This window comes from Myzus persicae, unplaced genomic scaffold (assembly GCF_001856785.1).
Source record: "Myzus persicae strain clone G006 unplaced genomic scaffold, MPER_G0061.0, whole genome shotgun sequence".
Taxonomy (NCBI): Eukaryota; Metazoa; Arthropoda; class Insecta; order Hemiptera; family Aphididae; genus Myzus; species Myzus persicae.
The window spans coordinates 632276-654527 of NW_019103222.1; the positions used below are offsets into that span (position 1 = coordinate 632276).

Below are 22252 nucleotides of genomic sequence, written 5' to 3' on the forward strand. Positions count from 1 at the left end.
CGATGACACATTATATTTTAGTGACGATGGAGAAATATTATAATGTCATTCTTGTGGACAGACACTCGGAGCCGGGCAATCATGTCGAGTTCGCATTGGCATCAGGTTGATTGAGTCGTCCTGGCGTCGCTAATCGCGTTATTATATTTTCTGGCCGCGCAACGTCGGCGCGCGCGTTGGCGTCGAGGACGTTCCGGCCGGCACCGGGGACATTCCGGTCCGCGTCGGTTGGTCACACTGTGCGCCGTCTGCAAAACAGACGGTCACCCACGCAGATAAAGGGATAAAGCAGAGTTACGAAAAACAACAAATGAGATAACACGTCCGTTCATTATTACACGCGCAACAAGAACGGCTAGTGTAATTTATTAGGTAAAAAAAAAAAAAAAATAGTAACAATAATAACAATAATAATGCTATTATAATAAAAAATAATGTAAATCATGTACAAAACGAAATGTCTGAAAACGTCCTTTTAGTTTAAGTGTTGAAATTCGGTCCGTCGGTAATCTTAAATATTATATATTTTCATTTTTTTCTCCCGTTTTTTTGATTTACAAATGACACAGCATGTACTGCCAGCCAAACTGCAACAACTCTACGTCCAAATTGAAAGATGGTATGTAGATATTATTATATTAATACATTTTGTTCCGTTTTGGTGGCAGTCTGAGATAACATTATTACTACATTTATGTTCGAATTACGATTCGAATATTGGGTACCTATTTTAAATCACAGGATTCGTACACAATTGAATAAATGTGATCACAATATTATGTAGGTTAAAGCTTGAAATTTGTATAAACATGGATTTTAGTTTTGTCACCAAGCCAATTTAATAATATTTATAAGGAATGTAAACTCTATAAAAATTGTGTATACTTTATCGATCAGTTTATTGTATATAATATAACCATACATTTCTAGCTTTTTTAGTCATAACACAAAATTCCCAATGATCAGCCGTTTGGGTTGCAAATTATGTTCTTTTTATTAAATATAATATATAGGTAGGTAGTTTTAAATGTTAGTAGTACATTGTTAGTCATTTTGAAACCAAACATTTGATGAAATTATTATACAGTATGTATACTTTGATATGTTTTATTGGTATCTGAGTAGTAAAATAGTGATATCATAACTGATTCATGCTTACATTGTGACTCGTATAATATAAAGTATTTCAACCACAGATGTTTTAATTATTTATCAAACATATTTTGGTTGACATACTTATTTTGTACCTACCTATGTTTATCTTATAAGTTACCTATATCTATATTATGTATACTCTAAGATAAAATAAACACGATATACCTACCAGGGTACCTAGGTGCTTGTGTAAGAAGCACTTATAACTACACACATACTTTTTTATTCATTACTACAAAATTGTTTATACAATGTTCTCTTATATTAGGTTATTTATAAATCTCATTTGTTTATCTAGGTACTTAAATTATGCTGTTGCATTTTTATGCATAATTCTTGTTGGTATATACCTTAAATACTGAATTATTATTATTGATTTATATTAAGTTTATATGAACATTTTGATTACCCAACTATGAAAGATATATATAAATATAAGTACACAGGTAATAAAATATTTAGTTAAGGTTAACATAAATTCCTGGTCACTACCATATTATGTTTTACTATACATTTTGTGATGAGTGTTTTGATGTTCTAGTTCTTTTTTTTAAAAATGAAAAATAATGTAGTTAATCCTGAAGTCAATGCTATTATAATGCATACATATTTTTAATTTACCTAGATTTTTTGTAGGTACTTACATTTTAAGTTTAATACTTTGCATGTATTTCTATTATAAAATTATACTTATTTTATGTTTTCATAATATAATACCTACCTAAAATTGGTTCCTAAATGCGGATTCTCAGTTTTCACGCTTGTCAACTAATGGTTGTTACGGTGCTGAATTTTCATTGAATTTGAAGCTGACATTGCCTTAAAACATTGTTTAAAGTCACTGAGTAATGATAGGTTAGGTTAGAGTAGAATATTTTACTGTAAATAGGTTGATTTGATTTAGGAAAGTAATTGATACTTTTGTTCAGATCGATTTAACGCTAATTTTTTTTGGTTTAACTCTTGATTTTAATAATATATTGTGTTTAAGTTATGTTTGGTCTGTTATATTTTTATACTTGTTAAATAATTTAGTTATCTAATCTGTACCTAAACAATTTTAGTCATTAGAAATTAATCACGAATCAAAATTGTGCGCTTTAAGAACTAATTTATGTATTGTTGATTTTTTGTATATTAAGTTATTTTTCATAACTACTAATTACCTACTGTTACATACCTACTTATTAATTATTTGGTATAAATATTAAGAACTTATAATTTGCATTGCATTAAAGAGGTACTTATATAATAAATATTTATTTATTTTTAGGTATCTTATTTTATGCTTTTCTTTGAATCCGTGCATAATTAAAAAAAATGTTTGTACCAAATAGATGTTTCAATATTTATTTACCATTTTGTCTAGAATTCATATTTTCTTTTTTGCTAACCTTTAATTACCATGGTTATTTCCATTGGTGTAAGCCTAGTTCCTGCCCATAGTTCTTATTTAAAAATGATTGAATTTTTAATGTCAAACACCATTAGTAAGTTTTTCTAATCATATTTTCATAATTTAAGTATATTATACATGTACCAAAGCATTTTAAGTACTAATTCAAATATGTTTAAAAAAAATAAAGTAAATAAAATAGTTATAAATTAATTTTATATCAAATTCTAAGGAAAATAATAGTAATATAGGGGCTAGTATTAAAAATGTGTTGTTTAAAAAAATCTCCTATATCAGTACATAGGTAATATGCTTTGTATTATTTATTTGATTATTAATTTTGTGTTATATTTATACTCAAGTCTAAAAGTATGATTACGTTATGCAATTAAGATTAGATCAGAAATGCAGTGTGTAAATTCTGAGCTTATTTGTATCTGTGTACAACTTTTATGAAATATATAATACCTGCAGTGATGTAGATAGCAAGGTAATTAAGTTGTATGTACGTATGTAAAATGGATACGAATGATTAAATTTATTAAATTTATTAAATTTATTTATTTAATAAATAAAAAAAAATTTTATTGGTATCTATAAGTAAAATTAACGAGGAAAATAAATTAAGCGACTAATCACTTATACATTTAACTGTTTGAGTTATAATTCAGATACATTAAGCTTTAGTTAATTAATAGATAACGTATGCTTTTTCATTTAATGTTGTGTCAATAATAATATTTTCAAATACATCATAGCAATTCTAGTTACACAAAACTTTGATTACTGAACTCTATCCTTATTAGAGTGTCTATACTGCACTAGTCGCCCCTTTTTTTGTATAATCTGGGTCAATAAACTTTCATCAGTGTTTGGATTAATATCCAATTAGTATTATATTGCATAAAATGTTAAAAGGTTTTACTAAAATCATTATTGAAACCTTTTAAGTTTAAAAATATAACAGCAGTGAACATTTGTGTGCTATTACTCATTAGTTTAGTTTGAATATTTCTATCCCAAATGAACTGTACTTTTCTGACGGAGATCATTCTAGGCCCCTGATGATAATTTACGTTCTAAAATAATTATTACACGTCTGAGGGTCTCCTGCTGAGCTTCTGGATAAACGCATACATTATGGTCGATTGCCTCTCAAGGGTGTGAACAGTAATTTATTGCGCCCTCTTTATTTCTGGAGTTTCTCCCCTTTTACTGAGGTTTTGCGGATGGAATATTGTTTCCTTACACTATGCCGCTATATTGCAAACATCAAATGAAATACCTTCTATCATAGTCCTGTAACAATGACCTACGGTATCGTAATATTGGATTTTATTGCCTAGGGCTGCTGAAATTATTACAAATAATAATTTCGACGAAAAAATATTTTTGTGTATAAAGTAAAGGTCTAATCAAGGAAAAAATGTTTAAAAGAAAACAATTCTTTATGTTTTGATGTATTGAACGAAGTAGCTACGATATATTTAGTAAGTTATTCCAAATACTTATAGCTTTAATTGTAATATAAAATATCCTGATAAGTATAATGTATTAAGTATTAATGCTGATAGACCGCCTCAGAATCGTTTTTGTATTTATTGCATTCAAATTTAACAAATCCTTTATTGCAGTGACCTCCCACTCAATGACAAGGTACACTCGGCACCTATACTATACAGTACAAAGATTTTATTTTTAGTTCCTCGCAAAATGTTGATTTATACTTACTTATAGTCGTTCAAAAATCGATTTTATGAATCAAACTCGATAAGTATACTGCTTTGCAAAATGAAATGAAACATGTATGTTGCCATTCAAAAAAGTTAAATACATAATATCTATGGTGATAAAGCATTACAATTATCTCGCATTAGCCTTTTTATAATGGGATTTTTGAATAACTAAGTACAAAAGCCATTGTGTTTTCGTCTGACGAAAACATGACTAACGAACACAAACACGGGAACGAAAACCGAATGAACAACGGCGAACGTGGACAGCTTTGGACAAAAAAGTCTGGCAACACAGAAATACTAATGCGGCGCTAATACTTGACGTGTTTGACCAGTCGTGTACAAAGGTGCTGAGCGAACGTGGGCCGAACTTTGTTCGGAGACCACGTCTTAAAATATCTCATTGAGGCACTATTATTTCTTCGGTTAAATTAATTCTTGAGCGATCTTTTGTCCTAAAATCTTCTACTAGTACAGTTTTAAAGTTATTGGAATCAATAGTTCGATTAATGACACAGTGATGTTTTCGAACATTTTGCAGTTCCTATAGACAAATATTTTAAATTGTCCGAATCTCAAGAATATGACATAACTTACCAAATACTTTGTTTTTAAAGGTCGAGGAAGTACAATACTGCACATTTGTAGTATCACAAGTCTAAACATGAATGCAATTATTAAGTATTTACAGTTATTAGTTTCTGAATTACAACATCATTCGAAGAGAATTCGTTAATTTACAGGTGAATATTCAATGTCGAAAAAATTTCAAACTCTCACTAAAAGTAGTTAAGCTTTTACTTTTATTTTTTTTAAAGGCAAAACAACTTAATCTTATATACGAATAAACAATTTGTTATGAATTTCTAATTTAAAATAATTTGCAAATTTTCGTGATTTTATTATTAAAAGTTATTGTACATTTACTTCCAACTTTTTTAAACTTTCTATGGGTATTTTATTGAATATCTTGTGGATTGAAATCATTGTATCTTTGATGTTGACCAGTTATCAGTGATCATAAGTAAATATAGGAGAGAGATATGTTAATTTTTGTAGTCGAGTCGAGTTGAAGTATTTAATTGCATAAATTAAATCCACATTATGCATAATATATATACCTAGTATATATCCATACGTATATAGTATATTGTCTATATTTATGCCAAAATATTATAACAATTATCTTTTTTAAATATGTATAGGTATACTGTATAGTTTTAGATTTTAACGAGCATCGTAATAACGCTCCCAAAAGTAAATACAGCGGACAGATACAAAAAAATGTCACTGTAAAACCAATTTATTCATTACTTTGCTCAGAATCTTAAATAGTAAAAGCGTTTAAGGTGAATAATCTATAAACAAGCGCTTTTTTGGAATCCAAGCTTTTATAATGCTCAATGATATTATTGTTGCTTTTGAATTTTAATGACTTCTACCCATTTCTTGTGTTAGAATTTTATTAATATCACAATCAAAAATAATGAAAAAATAAATTACCTATATTATTAAAAATAATTGAAAATGGTTATATACCGACTACAAACAAGATATTTCACCTTGTTAGTCCTCATACATTCCTTGCCTCTACTCGCCTACTGTCTATAGTTTAGAACTTATATCACTGTATATGAACACAATGTATATTAATATTCGCAGATGTGAAATATTAACATAAATTAGTCCCATAGGATCGGCTATCTCAGATTACTATATTATCATAAAAACATTTTTATTTCGAGTAAACCAAAACATACTTCAAAGTTCTACATTTAGCTAATTATGAAGGTAGTTATTAAAAAAATATTTATTTAAAAAATGCATATATTATGTACTAGATTGAAGATATTATAAGAATAGTTGAGTATTAGCATTAATATATTATGAAGATACAATGCAATTGCCTAAAATATTTTACCAGATTGTTAGAGGTTAAAACATAAAGCATTGTCAATTTTTTAAAATAAATATATATTATATTCTATTGATCAAATTCGAGTTTTTAAATTTTACAAACTGTCAGATTTATGGTTTAGTTTGTAGACCACATATTACCTTTATTTTCAGTGTTTTATATTAAATGTTTTATTCAACCATTTACAATATATATACAGTACAGGTACACGGTAGCACGAACTGTTGTCTATTTGATTATGTAAATATTAGTCAGTTTTAATTAACCTTAGTTGTAATAACCGCATATAATACACTAGCTGCTGCCATCTCGTGTCATGCAATTTCCTCTTTTGGTAGGAAATTGAATTAGGCTTGGCTAACCAGCGTTTCGTTTAATGTACTGTATAAACTGCTAACTCATGTTATTTAATCACGTATATTATATAGTACACAGGCGAATTGGTGACACATAGTACCTATATTGCCAACTAGGTTTTGAATGTATCTTATCACTTTTTCTCCTGGGGGGAGAGGGTTTAGATGATAACTATTTTTAAAAGATAATCATCTGTGGTCATATGTATATGTGTTGTTTTATAGTATATTTATATTCTACTTATAATATTATAAAAAAAGTGTTACATAATTATACTATATTTTTCATATTTTAAAGTTAAGTATTTTATATTAAGTGTAGTGTGAAATACAATGTATACTAGGGACTTAAGCTGATTATTTTTGTTAACTAAATTAGTTAGAGGTCATACCTATTCGGTCATATAAGTTACAAGTAAGATAAGTAAAATAAATTAAATAGAAAATATGTTTTTTTTATTTCTTTGCATACTAAGTAGTTAAATTAAATTATATTCTCTAATTTTTGAGTTTTGACTAAAATTTCAACTTGTATTTTCTTATATATATTTGAGAATGAACACATTTTGAAGAAAAAGTTGTATAGTAATTGTTCAGCATTTTTACTGGTAATAAATACTACTATAGAACCATTTTTAGAAATACACTGTTGTCGTCTAAACTGCAGTACAACTGGCTTTTTTCTACATGAAAATTTAAGTCTTTATGTATTGATTGGGTACCTTAATTTCAAAACAACTTAAGTTAAATAATTTGATTTGTTTTTGTCATAATACGTATATATTATTATTGATATAACTATAGTAGGTACTTACGTACCTTTATATAATGATTTATGTAATGATAACGATTATCATAATATTAATAATAATACTAAAATTGAGTTAATAAATCTTTAAACCATTTAAGAAGAAATTTATTTCTATCTGATATAATATATATTTATAAATACTTACTACCTACAGTATATTATGGCTTATAACTGCTGTTAATGTCGAAAAGCGTAACATTTCATATCCTATTCTGAGAACCCTGAATCATAATATACAGTGTATTAAATTCTAACATCAAGGGTAGATCTTCGTGTTGCAATTTGTGCGTGACCATTCCGGACAACCTCGTAATTGAATTTCGCACATCCCTACAACTGAGGGTGGACAATAACGTGTCGGGACGTTTTTCTAGGTAACTTAATCTCTCCATTCGTTTTCTCTTGAATTTGTGGTGTAATTGTTTTTGTATGGAAGGACTTGAGTAGAGAAACAAAAAGTGTAGTACTTTGAGAGACAACAAAAGTTGGACGTGCTAATAAAATTCGTTTGTAATAAGTTCATTGTTAAGAATAAAACTTTTCAATTCAAATTAAACATTACTATGTGATTGGCTCGTTTGTTTTATTGTTGAATGTTCTGAATAATTAATATTTTGACATCATACGGTTAGGGAAATACTTCGTCTGGGGTCCCTTGTGTGTGGTTTCTTCCGGTGGAAAATTGATCCTGTGCCCCCATCTTCGACTGTTTTTATACTGCCCGGGAATAGTGCCCGCCAGAATTTAAATTAGAAATTAATGTTGGAGAGCGAATAAAAACTATTCTAGGATTCTGTGTAACCTTTTATGTAGGTCATATTTATTAAGGGATGCAAAGTTGGAATGTACACGAAAGCGAGTAACGGGCACTTTATGTTATTTTATACGTTATGAATCTAAACCATTTACTTAATAGGTTGGGTCTTTAACATGTACCTATACACGTATAGCATAAAATATACATATAGTACTTATAGATAAAAGTATTTTATTGAGTTTACATTTCACTTTCTTAAATTATTAGTATTATTGAATAAATATTTTTTTTTAGCTTTAACTAAAATATATTATCTATTATAGGTTTACGAGTATTTTATTCGTGTTTATTTTTTCATATACCTAATTTGTTCGGCGATATTTTCATTATTATAATATTTTGGATGTTTAGTCGGTAGATTAATTATATTGCATTCGTCAGATTAAGGATTCGTTTACTTATTGAAATTATTATTATTTATACCAGTTTCGCATAATTTCGCTCGACTAAGAATTAAATTGAGAAAATTGCTCTACTGTAAGTATACTAAAAAACAATAAAATAACCAAAATCATTATATTTTGTTTTTATCTAATTCCAGCTTAAAATGGTTATAAAAAAAAATTTTGCGTAGGTATGTATACTCCAGGTTTTAATGTTGCTTTAAGAACAAAATATGATGGCTTTTTATTACTTTTTCAAGCTCTAGCTATTAAAATTTTAAAACTTTATTAGTTTCTGACTGCATAATAGCTAATACATTTTCATGATATTGACGAATTTCGTCAAAATTTGACTTCGGTCGCACTATAAATCAGCTAAAAATGAAAAACCATCTCATCAAAGTGGAAGATAAACAATTTTTAACTGTTATTAAGTGACAGACACCCAAAACAAATTAAAATTTAAAAAAACTATTACATTAATATAATATTAAATCAAAATTGTTTCAATTTGTTTATTAATTCAGCTATTTTAAAGTCATAGATTGGCTAATTTATATAATAGGAAATAATTAATTTATAGCTCGCTGTATACTTTAAACATTTTTTAAAAAATTTTATTGGATTTATGATAGCATGTATATAGGTATAATACTATAATGTAAATGCCATTATAGTTTCTATAATAGTCACAAACTAGTTACAATTGGTACAGCTTTTATACTGTTTGATTATGAATCAAGTATCATAATATTAGTTCAGTAATACATAGTCACGTAGATTTTATATTATCTGACTATTATTCCGTTACATAAAAGACTTCAGTATCTATATATATTAATAAAAATATAGGGTCTAGACTCAAGGCGACCGACCTATATTATATAAATGTCCAGTAGAAAAGGGAATGTTTTGTTCGGTGTGTGAGCCCTTATAATAATTATTATTACAATTAATTATGACTACTTTGGACCTAGTGGAAGGGAAGTGGAAATGTAGTAGTTGATGTTGCAATGACCCTTTATGTGCCAGATGGCGAATATTGTTTCGGGTGTAGCGAATAAGAGTGGGTGAAGGAGAGACCGGACCCTTATCCATATCCCCTTTTTGATTTTGACAAGGATTTTGCTGTCAAGCATGGTTAACGTAAGATCGGAATCCAGATTTATGTGCTGAGGGGAAACTTTTATATTATATATCCTTTTTTATTTGGTTACACTCAAAAAGAAATACTCAAGACAAAACTTAGTACCAATTTTACATTGAAGTTCATACCACATGGTAAAGTATCTATATAATTTTTATAAATATTTTATTCACTCGTATTGGGTGTGTGTAAATTACAAGTTCTATTATTTAAGTTTTATATTTAAATTATAAAATTGAACTTTCATCAATATTCGCATTTAAAATGATATAAAAATAAATAAATACTACTAAATATAGTAGTTTTAAATAATAGTCTCTAAACATACATTACAATACTACAATAGGTATTGAAGTAGGTATCTTGAAAAATTATAATTTCATATTGATTTTTTGTTTTTATTCAATTGACTAGTAATAATAACATTATTTTGCAATTCTTAACTTCAATTGTAGTTGAATTATTTTACTAATAATTCAATTCTGCTTAGAATTTTTCAGAACAAACATACCTATATCATAACATTCATAACATATAATATGTTTGTGAATATTTTTTAAATATATATATTATGCTGGACGTAGGTATCCGTATCTGTGTTTATTTATTGTTTTATTGTATATTGGGGTATTAGTTGTAAAATCATTACCTAGGTATTTTTTTGAATTAAAAAAAAACATATTTATTCTTTGGTTATTAATTAAGTATATAATACTATGTAGTAACTACAATTTAATGTAAGTAATATTATTATAATTATTTTGGTTCGACAATGTGTTATTATGGATAATTCAGCCTGTACTAATTTATTTCATTTGCATAATGTGATATGCTGGTAATCATTTCTGCGACTGAACAATAATATTGTACTCCCGTGAACGGCGACACTGACGGGCACTAGCCGACATTGCTTGCCAGACGCCAGTTGCTACTGCTTTTGGTAGTGGTTCTCGTGACCCGATCGCCGACTGTCCTGCTCCGTGTGCGCATTACTGTGTGAATTTTAAATTACAAAATACAATTTTTAATATATATTTGACATTTAATTATTTGCAAGTTATATTTCTTATCATATGTGTAAATAAATATTGTTTGGATTTTAATTATTCGTATTTTAAATTTATTTAATAGAATATGTTATTTGTACCGAGTGAATTATGAACATATTATACAATTGATACTCCTGTAGTTTAATTTGGTGTTTTTGAAAAACCACCGAAATCAGGTAAACATTTTATTGTTGGAGATTGATGTTTTGATTTATTGTCATCAATATAAATAGGTACTTTTTTATTTCCTTGTGTCAATTGGGAAGACAATTCCAAAGTTGCTTTGTAAAATTATAAATATATTAAATTAAATAAAATGTCCTATAGTTCCTTAAAAATTGGTTCTATTTAAAATTTGTTTGTTAATTCCTATTCTTTTGTTTCAGGAGTTACCATGAGAGAAAAGAAGAGTGGTGCTTTAAGCAAAGTTCAAAAAATTAAAAAACGCCTGAGCCATAGTTTTGGCCGACTGTGTAAGTACCTGCTAATTATTTTGTATCATTGTCTTGTTGCTTAAGTCTAGGCTAAAAGATATACATTATTGAAATTACAACTAATCGTTGTCATTTTAATTTATAACCTAATGTACCTACATTGGAATAGAGTATTGACCAATATCGATGTAATGACATTTGAATGGTTAAGTGGGGACGTTGATTGTTTTTAGTACCTACTTCGGTTACCTGTGCTGTGTTTGAACAGAGTTGTATTTCTATCTTAGTGGAATGCCTACGCGATCCGTCAGCCTACGGATTCTGCGAACTTCTGACTCGTTTATTTCTTAGCGTAAAATAAAATGGTAATAATATAATATCATATGCAGTACCTATGTAAAAATTAGACTTTAATTGTTTGTAATTTTTATTTTGAGTTTTTTACGGATTTAGTCTCTAGGTTGAATCTCGTGTTATAACACCTAAAAATATACTTTTGCTACTAAAAATGATTTTCAAATTTTAATTTTTTTCAAAATAAAACAAGATATGATGTAACTTTTTTTCACCTACAGGTAATATTCCTTTAATTTTCAATGTTATTTGAATTCGGTCGTATTAATATTTCGTTTCCTGCCATTTTTCACGTTACTGGTATGTATGTGCAAAATTCATTTGGTAGCATTTCTTTGTTTCATATGACATTATTCATATTTATACAATATTGAATTCGAATAAATCGTGGTTATTTAAAATTAATTTGTCTTTCATTGTTTCCAATTTCAAACTTTTTTTAAGAATGTTCCAAACTATATCTGAATATATTAATTTAAATACATTACCAACAGATTAAATTTAATTAAAATTGTGAATATTAGAAAAAAATAGAATTTTACTTACCTATTTTCTATATCATTACATTTGTTCTTATGAATCGTCTGTAGTTCGTTTACTATACGTCTATACTGTTCTATATTTTGTAGTATCATAGTATAAAGTATTATGTTTTCTATTGTATTTGGTTTTAAAATACGTCATAGTAAAGCGTAGGTTTGTAATGTTTACTGTACAATCCAGTTTTTTTTTCTTTTGTATCATATGATAAAATTTGTTATACAACACCGGTCTACAATAATGATATGGTTAAGCAAGTGGGCAATGGAATACCTAGTAACGTATTACAGTAATGCTCCAGTATTGCGCCTCTAAACACTGGTGTATTATGTATTAATTAAATCCTATGATAAATAAGTTAGTTATTACTACGTAACTTGTGGTCAGATGCCATTCTCATGCATCTCTGTTCATGAAGTTTTAACTACTATAATTATGATTTATATATTAGATTATTATAAAGTTCAAGAATTATAAACTGTTAAGTTGTATTTAGTTATAACTTAAAAGCAAATTAGAGTAGGTATTCAACCATTATTGGCGATCATTTTATATTTTGAAATTGGTCAGCAAACAAATTATGTAAATACTTATAGATTTACCTTTGTGTTCAAAATAATGAATTAAAATGTTATGGTTACTTTCTTATATAGTCTTATAGAATTAATGAAGTATTACAGCGATTAATTGTCTACAGTTATGTTTTTAATTAATTCGAGGGTCTATTAATCCTCCATGTAGTTGGAAAAGACTACAAACTCCATAGGGGGTATTTTCCATTAGTAGGATTAAGGTTACTTCGTCCTCAGAGTTCCACCAAAATTTTACGTTTTAGAAATAAAATAAAATTTATATTTTTATTAGAAGTGATATCGTTTTAAGTAAAATAATAATAATAATAATAGAAATAATACAATCTTCATAATTTTTTTGTTATGACTCATTTAAAAATAGATTTCCTTATTGATCACGATGTAGTAATATATATACACACACACCCATGAACAATCATTACAGAATATTGTTAAAACGAATTGCATTGAATAGGGTCATCATTATCTCTTTGATCTTCTGATTTACCTCAACAATTATATATGTATGTAAATATTAATTACAACTTAAGTTTCAACAAAAATAGTGTGGTATATTTAGTAATTTTGTTATTACACTGTTATAAACTTAAATATATTTATTTAAATATTTATCTAAATGAAAATGTTATACCATAAGTTACTATCACTAAACTATATTATAGTTTTCGCTGAAACTAAATAAATATTTTATCGGTATGACAATTATTGCCTCGAGGCCCACTCGTCTCATGTTTGCCTTGGCTGTTATGCGTCTGACTGATGATTCATTTTCGTGCATAGGCAGGGGTGCTAAACATGTTCAAATGTGCAATAGTATATGTACATTTTACATTCACGATACATTAAATAATGAGTTAAATTGTATAGCTTAAATTAATGTTTGGATTCTAATTTATGATATGTATTCAAGTTTAAATAAACCTAATAACTTTAATTGGTAACTTGGTCATACATTTGTAATTTTTTTTTTAAATAAACCTATTAAATTAGCATTATTTTTAGTAAAACGTTCTAATTTTCAAGTTAATAAGTAGGTTCCTAATCATGATAAAATTAAGACTTGTTGCATGTACTAGATGTTGAGTAGTCTTACTCAAATAACTATTCCCTAATATTTATATCAAGTCATCGTATTTGAGATAACAACGTTTCCAAGTGGAAGTTAGATCCAAGCTTACTGTTATTTTATCAAAAATCTAATGTATTTTTGGATATTAACTATCCTATAAAATCACTGTTCTGAAATGATCATGATTCTGTTGTTGAAATAATGTTAAACGAAATATATATTCAGTATTATAAATCGAGTTGTATACGTTTGTCGCTTTTACAAAATATAAGCCTGCTTGTTGAAACATAAGAGTTGGGCGAAAAGACGAATAAGAGTAAATATAAAAATCGGTAGTTATACGTGCATTGAGTTCCGGAAAACAGTTTAAAGCCTAATTGTCATTCGACGCGCATGCTTATTGTACCCCACGCATGTGTAGATCATAAAAACCAAACCAATAATACGCCGCGAGTCCCAATGTTCACACCACATTAAATCACGTACCTACTATTTTCTTAAATAAAACTTATATCTTTTGCCTTATGTTATTTATTCTTTGTGTTTATTATCTAATCAAAAATCAATAGTAAGATGATTTTTTTATATTGTGGGCTATGGAAAACAATTGTCAACCATTATAAATATTTAGTATAGGCCACAATATAAAATTTATTTAATAAAATATGAAATATACATAGTACATATTAGTATGTATATTGTATAGTATATTATTTTATTTAAAAAAAAAGTAAATAGAACTATTATATTTGTTTCTTTAAACCGTGTTTTCAACTGTCAAGTATGCTGACTTTAAAAGCTTTGGTATTTGTCTTTGAATAAGTTAACCCCGTTTGCCGAGGGAGATAAACTTGTCATTTAAGATTATTCAGAGGGGATGTATTCGTCCTAAAAGTCTTATGTGAATTCGTTTGCTCTTAACACCTGTTTCTTTGGTTATTTGATATATATTATAGAAATATTTTATTGTAGGTAGGTATTCAATTACTATACAACTGTGTATCTATATGAATACTTGAATTATAAATTAAATATTATTTAGATTTTTAGTATAAAATATTTTGGATACATTAATGGTTAATTAGTAATGTTCGAAGTATAAATGTTAATTAGTGTCCATGCATAAATACGTTTATCTTTATATTTTAGTGTGTAAGTAGGTACACCATTTCGGCTTTGATTTTTATAACATAAACAACAAAAAGATTACACGAATCAAATTTATTTTTGGATATTCATACATAATATTGTGTGGATTTTGAAGCTTATAATTTACGAGTAATGACATTAATTCTGGTTTTAAGAACATTACAAAATATTTAACTTTTTTCTTGTTTTATCGTTTTAAAGATTTAAATTGATCTACAAAAAATCCTTAGTGTGCCATAATCCTATAACTTATTTTACCTTAATATATTTATCTTCATATTTTGCTAAATACATATAAGCTATACAGTAATAGCCTACAGGTAATACAATAAAAAGTCTTATAGTAAATGATTTTTTTCGAATGTTGTTTGCTCTTAATTATAGTTATTATAGTTGCATATAGGTAAAAATTAACAATGTTTAAGGTGCACTCAGTAAAATTGATGATAGATCATAAAGAAAAAATAGCTCACGTTTTTACCCAACAATTTCAAGTAAAATATATGTAATTTTTATTTCAAAAAAATTGTAAAATTCTTTGACTTTCATGCTTTCTGTCAAGGCGTTTTATTTTTATTGAAATAGCTTATTTTATTTTATACAAATCATTTCTTTTAGACTTATCTAAATTAGTAAGTATTACCAAATTCAGTGAAGTTGTTTGAAAGCCTCAATTTAAAAAAAAAATATCAGAATCATTGGTATAGGCATAAGCCATTTGTAAAGGTGAGATTATCGGGTGACATATTTGCAGAACATCTATCGTATATGAGCTTTTGTTGTTGTGTTCAATGATTTATGGTGAATTTCTACAGATTTGAAAATAACAATAGGGCCATAGGGGCATAAGTAAATACAAGGATTATCCTTTTGCACTGTTCGTTACAAACGTCTATATATCAAACAAGGATATTCTTAGCCATGTCCTATATTTTGAATCAATAACTATATCATATATTCCTACATTTTATTGTACTGCGATATTGACCTTAATCAGCTATAAACAATTTATTATGTTTTAAAATTAGCTGCCATATTTATTTATTTTTTGTGTCTGCATCCATCTTATGGGGCAATACATATGCTTCGAATTTAAACTTTGAGGCGGGTTTTTGTTAATCAACTGAATAACTGAATCTATAGCATAGGTACATTTAAAAATAATTGGAAAAAATGTAGGAAGACTTGAAATTTTCACCAAATATAAATAATATTAGCATTTAATAGATATAAAATACTTTTCAAAATATTTTTAACGCTTTTTGTGATTTTTATAAGAATTTTAAAATCTCAACTTTTTTTTAAAAATTTGATTTAAAGATTTAAAGATGAATTAATTTTATTATTTTGATTTTATTATTATTTTATATATTTTAATATTAATTTTTGTTGGTGCTTTTTCGATTAATTTATGATGTGGTTTTATTTTTGAGTAAAATATTTTAAACATTTAATACAAGGTTTCTGGTAAGTTTATAGTTTACCAATTAAAAATATCGTAAATACAGTCATATTCTTTAAAAGTTAAGTGTTGTGTTAAGTTAAAAATCTGACTGCATAATAATGGTTAAAAAATCACATCCTCTCACAATAGATACTTAACAAAATGTATAATTTAAAATTATATGTGATTGTAAACCATTTCGGTATTATTGTTGTGTACATTGTGTCTATTGTGCATATGTGTCACAGCTGTAACCCAGGTGGTTGTACGGATACTACCAACAACACCAACGGCCTTTCGTATCCGCGTATGATGTGTATATATTTATGATATAGTATTATGTACCGATCGCATTATCCATATGTTTCTAATGTAGCCATAAATTCAATATTTGATAATTTTTACAATAACACAACTTTTTAGTTGTAAGTAAGCTTTACTAAGTATATTAGTTATTATATCTATAGACTATACAGTATATAGTTGTAAACGGTAAACTAACGAACAATACTTTAAACACGGATATTTACTTCACCTGAATATTATGTTTGGTCAAGTAACCCTTATTTTTAATTAAAATTTTTTCCTAGTCTTACTTTTTATAATAAATGTAATAGTTTTATATATTATTTAGTTTTCCTTAAGTTTAAAGAAAAGTTACAAATAGATTTAATCTTATAATCTATATATAGGTAGTGATTATAATTATCGTTTTTTCACAATAGCAAATTGATAATCATTCTTTTAACTTTGATGGTTTTTAAATTTTTTTGAATATATCTTGGTTGAATATTTTTATTTAAAATTATATTTAGTTTTGAAACTAATGTTCATGTAGCTTATCAATTATTGATATAATACTGACTTGAAAAGTATAGATACTAATAAATCAAATATTTATAGAGTATTAAACCACTTAAACAATGTGCTTATTTCATTCAACATAATATATCCAAAGTTAAGCTACCATCTGAATAAATCAGTGTATAATAACCTGGTACATAGCTTGTTTGTAAATTTTTGTACAATGTCTTATAGTTTGTTAATTTAGTGTGTCTCTTATTTACATGCAATTAATCTTATCATAACAATTATACATATTCCGAAAATGTTTTATTAAAATATTATTTTTTTCTTATTTACATGTTTATAATTTCTTCAAGTATTAATCTAATTTTATAATATCATTATATCACATTCATTAGTGATAGTTGCGGATATTTGTTATTAAAATTGTACAAATGATGGTCACAATTTTTATAATTCAAAGTAGAAACATAAATTATAGGTATTGTTATTATTATTATTTTATATAATTTGGGTTAGAAACTTGAAATCTGAACTATTATTTTAATTTATAATTTACTTTTTAATTCTTTGGCCAATTTACCTTCTCGCGTATGGCACGTGGCATATATATTATATACATATATATACAAGCGTGTTACGATTTAAATTTTCTAAGTTCTGTGTTTCTGAATTTGGATACTAGTATAGTATTGCATAACTCACCGATGCACATATTTATTTCGTTAATTTTTCGTGAACAAAATGTTGAAGTGCATATTGATAAATTACAAGATTAGACAGTGATTTAGTCATTCAATATTCAAATCGAAATAATATCTACTTATAATTGTCTTATTTGTTTGTATTAAGCTAACAATTGTTGAGTAGATAGTAGATACCTATACTTTGAATGTGATATTCCTTGGGTGTTATCTAAATAATCTTCCGTATAAGTCTCTAAATTTATCTTTATTTCTTGGCTATTTTTACACATTATCTTCGAGAACCTTTGTTAACAGTATTTCTTTCCTCGCTGTTTTTCATTAAGCTTATCAAGGTAGTTTATCACATTTATTTTTGTGGTGACAGGATTTAATTTTACAGTTTAATGGAATAAATAGGCTCTTAAATTACTCTTATTCGTACTTAATACTACGGTTTTACATATGAATTGTGTTTTATTTACATGCACTATATGACACACGTATATCTAATATTGATAATTTAAATTTACTATAATAATATGATCTCTAAAATAATTTTTTTATCTATATAAACTATTTTAAATTTGGCTGAAAGAAAAAAAAAATACTTATATTTAAACCGATATAATATAAAATATGAACCTAAAGTACCCAAGTATATTTTTTCAGGAAATAAGTAAGTACCTACGTATTAATTACCAATATCGTCTGTAAAATATATCATCAATATCTTCTTTTTCCAGCAACGTCGTCGTGAATAGGTACTTAATTCTCGCAATACTGCCTCGTCCACCTATGGTTCTATATTATTAAAATCGCACAGAGCTGTGATATACAATTAAAATTGTGTACATTGTTATAATTTTTCTTTTAAAAACTGAGACCTTTTATTTTGGCGTGCAACTTAATATAGGTATATGAACTAACTTAATGATTTATTTTATCATAAAAATAAATAATTATAATTTAAAGTTAGACAAACTTATGATTGATATAACAATACATACTATAGTCTATAACAGATATTACTAAGTACTATACTTTTTTTAAATTGTGTTATTGTACACAGTGGACTGTAGAATTGTATATTTATGTAATTATGAAATAGTTTTTGATTTTATTTATCTTATAATGAAGACTATGGCTTATTCCTCCGTGGGATTGCATAGCCATTATTATTTATGTTCGAACAAATGTTAACATCCATTTGGATGTTGACCCTTTTGACGTTTTTATTTTGCTCTCTTTTATTACCTTCCGAAATCAAAATTCTCGTATCAGCTCTCAAATTCCCCTACGGTTTCAAAATAATGAACACACAATAGTATATTACTCTCGTCTTATTTTGTGTGTCATGGAAGAAATTGAATATTATCTTCTGTTGTTATTTAGTTATGCATTTTCACAAACGTAAAGATACACTATTGTTTTCACATTTGTTTTCCTTTTTTACATGTTTTTATATCCAGCATGGTGTACATGAACCCATTATTATTTTTTATCGTGCATCATATTATTTACGGATAACTAAATGGAAACATTTGGATACTTTTTAGAATAAAGGATACAAAATAGGGACGAAAAAGGACCATTTAAACCCCCATAATATCTCATTTTATATTATTTGCCATGAAATTAACTGGCGATACACACATGACGTAGCTTTAATGCTAAATTAATGAGTTCCGTGTTGCAAATAAATTGAACACCCCACACTAAAAAAATAATTTAAAATACAAATATATTAACTATCAAACATTTTGGACATCCCTCTCTTGACATGGAGATTGTAACTTTTTTCCCAACAACTATTTCTGTACACAATTGATTTATTCAATTTTTAATTTGCATTTTACATACCTACTATTTAGTTGTCTGTCATTATTTTAAATCAATGTTAGTATTTATTAATAATTAATAATTATATATGTTACGTTAAGTTATGTTTTTAGCTAATTACACGTAATAAGTAAAAACATAATATATGGTACCTACATCGTAGATTTTTGTAAAATATCGTTTTGTTTTATTGTTATTTATTTATACTTATATTTACATTAATATTGTAAAAAATCGGTGGTGGCGGCGGGTAAAACAGTCGTCGATACTGCTACTAATTATAATAATATGGTGATAAAATATGACAATTACAGTCGTACTGGGTGCGAACAGTATTTAGTTTAAAATTTACGAATATATATATTATAAAAATATGCAGACTATAATAATGTTAATAAGTACATATTTTATGTTTACCAATTTCAATTTGACATGTTTGAATTAAACTCACAATTATAGTTCGATGAATCACATCACTCGTAATTGTATATCATAAACTAGAATAAGTACATATTATTATTATATTAGTGTGTATTGTGCGTATTGGTTGGAAGCAATTTCATACTTTCAATTTTAATGTGAAATGCAGATGTATATATGTTGTTACAGGTGTTTCTTATTTGTTTTCATTTTTTCTTGAGGATGCAATATGTGAATTATGTTAATGCATTTCCCAAATGTGGCGTATAACTGTTGTATTAACTTTTTTTTATTAAATATAGAATGCAATATTGAAAAATTTGGAATAAAAATAATAGATAAAAACATTTTTTTCGAAAATTAAAATAGACAAGCATAATATAATGTCAGCAATTTAAATTTATTTGGTAACTATTTGAATTTTAAAGTGCTTTCACAAGCATGCAAGTGCAGTTTGGTTGTTTTTCATACTTTCATACATTACCAACACTGAATTAAATTGCTTGTTTTATATTTTATAGTTATGTGATGAAATGGAAGATTTCCGAAGTATTTGTAAAATATTAAAGCTATTCATTTTTAATATCTAGGTGGTAAAATTTATTTATTAAATAAAATTTAGAGTTCATATATTTTTAGGTGATGAAATTTATTCAAGTGTTTTTATTTTTAAAATTATGTAATGGTTCTAGATTTAGCAGTTTGAAATAACTAAAACCTCTACGATACCTACGAACAATTGTTTACGTTTTAGTTTTTTTTATCTCTGAAATCTTGATCCGTGGATTAGTTATAGGTACTATTTCTACTGAGAAGTAAGGGACGCTAAATAAATGTTCAACTATCAGTCTTGATATTCTCTTTGGTTTTAAAATAAATTATTATGTTTGATTTGGTTTTGTTAATTATTTGAAATTAAAAGTGAGTAGATATAAGTACTGCTAAAAAATATAATAAACTGAAAATGATTGGTATATGGAACATTAGATGATGAAACTTCTTTTCGCTTCTTGAATAACCCTCTATTAGGACAGCTATAATGTAATTTATTATCAGGCGCCTTTATTTCTGCAGCTTATAATATTTGTTATTTTTCAATACTGCGGTATTATTTTCTTTCTTTCTTTCGTTTGAGTACTTTTTCATTTTCTACCATTACCATTATTCTCAGGGAATAGCAAACTACTCATACATTATTTTACAGTTTTATTATATTTTTATACTCATACAAATGTTTTGACTTACTTATACTACTATTCATAATTTTTCTTCCACGGATAAATTCTGATTTTAAGTAATGCTTTCACGTAGAAATATATGATTATTGTCAAAAATATAAATGTTACCAATATTAATTATACATATTTACAAATGAGAAGTTTTACTTATTTTTATAATAAAAATATTATAACATACAAAATACTTTTCATAGGTTTATATACTGTACTAATAAATTACTATTTTATTACAATTTCAATTAATTTAGAATCATTAAGTCGTAGAACACTATATAATAAAAAATAATTAATCTCCCATCATAATGTCGCAATTATTCAGCTTGTTTTATTCATATTTGATTGAATTGTATAAAAGTTAATAATTATTTATGCATAATTAGTGTCTTTATAGTTCAAAAGGGTTTATTGATACAAAGATAATGATACGAATTATATAAAGAAATGTAGATTTCGTCATCCCTGAGATCAATGAAGTACAAATATGAATGGTAATATGAAATACATGGTTGGTTATGCGTTTTCTCAATTCTATTTACATTACATACGATAAATAAAAATGAATATTTAAATACCTAGCGCTTGCTGTTATGATTTAGTGCAAAAATTGTTCTTAAACACATCGTTCCATTTTTTCTGCAGTAGGCATAATGCATTTTGATTTGTTTATTATTTTCCCATGTAAACCATTCGTTTAAATGTACTGAAAAATATTACCCGTATTTTTTCTGGGTACTATAAATAATGTTTTTCATCTAAAATAGTTTTGTTTATATGCTTTTATGCTGGAAGCGGTGAAAAAGTTCCCAATCGCAGTGCAATAAATTCGACATATAACTTTCATGATCTTCTCCAGGGACAACTGGGTTAGACTGAAAGATATACAAAACTAACAATAATTTCCCTGAGTTTGT

The 22252-nt window shown here is 26.7% G+C and overlaps 1 protein-coding gene across 3 annotated transcripts in view; it reads left to right on the forward strand.

The window, feature by feature from the left end:
• The first annotated feature begins 289 nt into the window (after nucleotides 1–289).
• The window catches only part of LOC111034013 (cyclin-dependent kinase 14), a 48350-nt gene continuing 26387 nt past the window's right edge, over nucleotides 290–22252 (forward strand). Inside the window, exons 1-2 of one of the 3 annotated variants that reach the window (XM_022315023.1) lie at nucleotides 290–619; nucleotides 11155–11241. In XM_022315023.1, the coding sequence (XP_022170715.1) occupies nucleotides 571–619; nucleotides 11155–11241 (136 nt within the window). In that variant the 5' untranslated portion in view covers nucleotides 290–570. Of the gene's footprint in view, nucleotides 620–10651; nucleotides 10945–11154; nucleotides 11242–22252 lie in introns of those variants that run through there. The other 2 variants (XM_022315024.1, XM_022315025.1) reach the window with 2 other exon arrangements.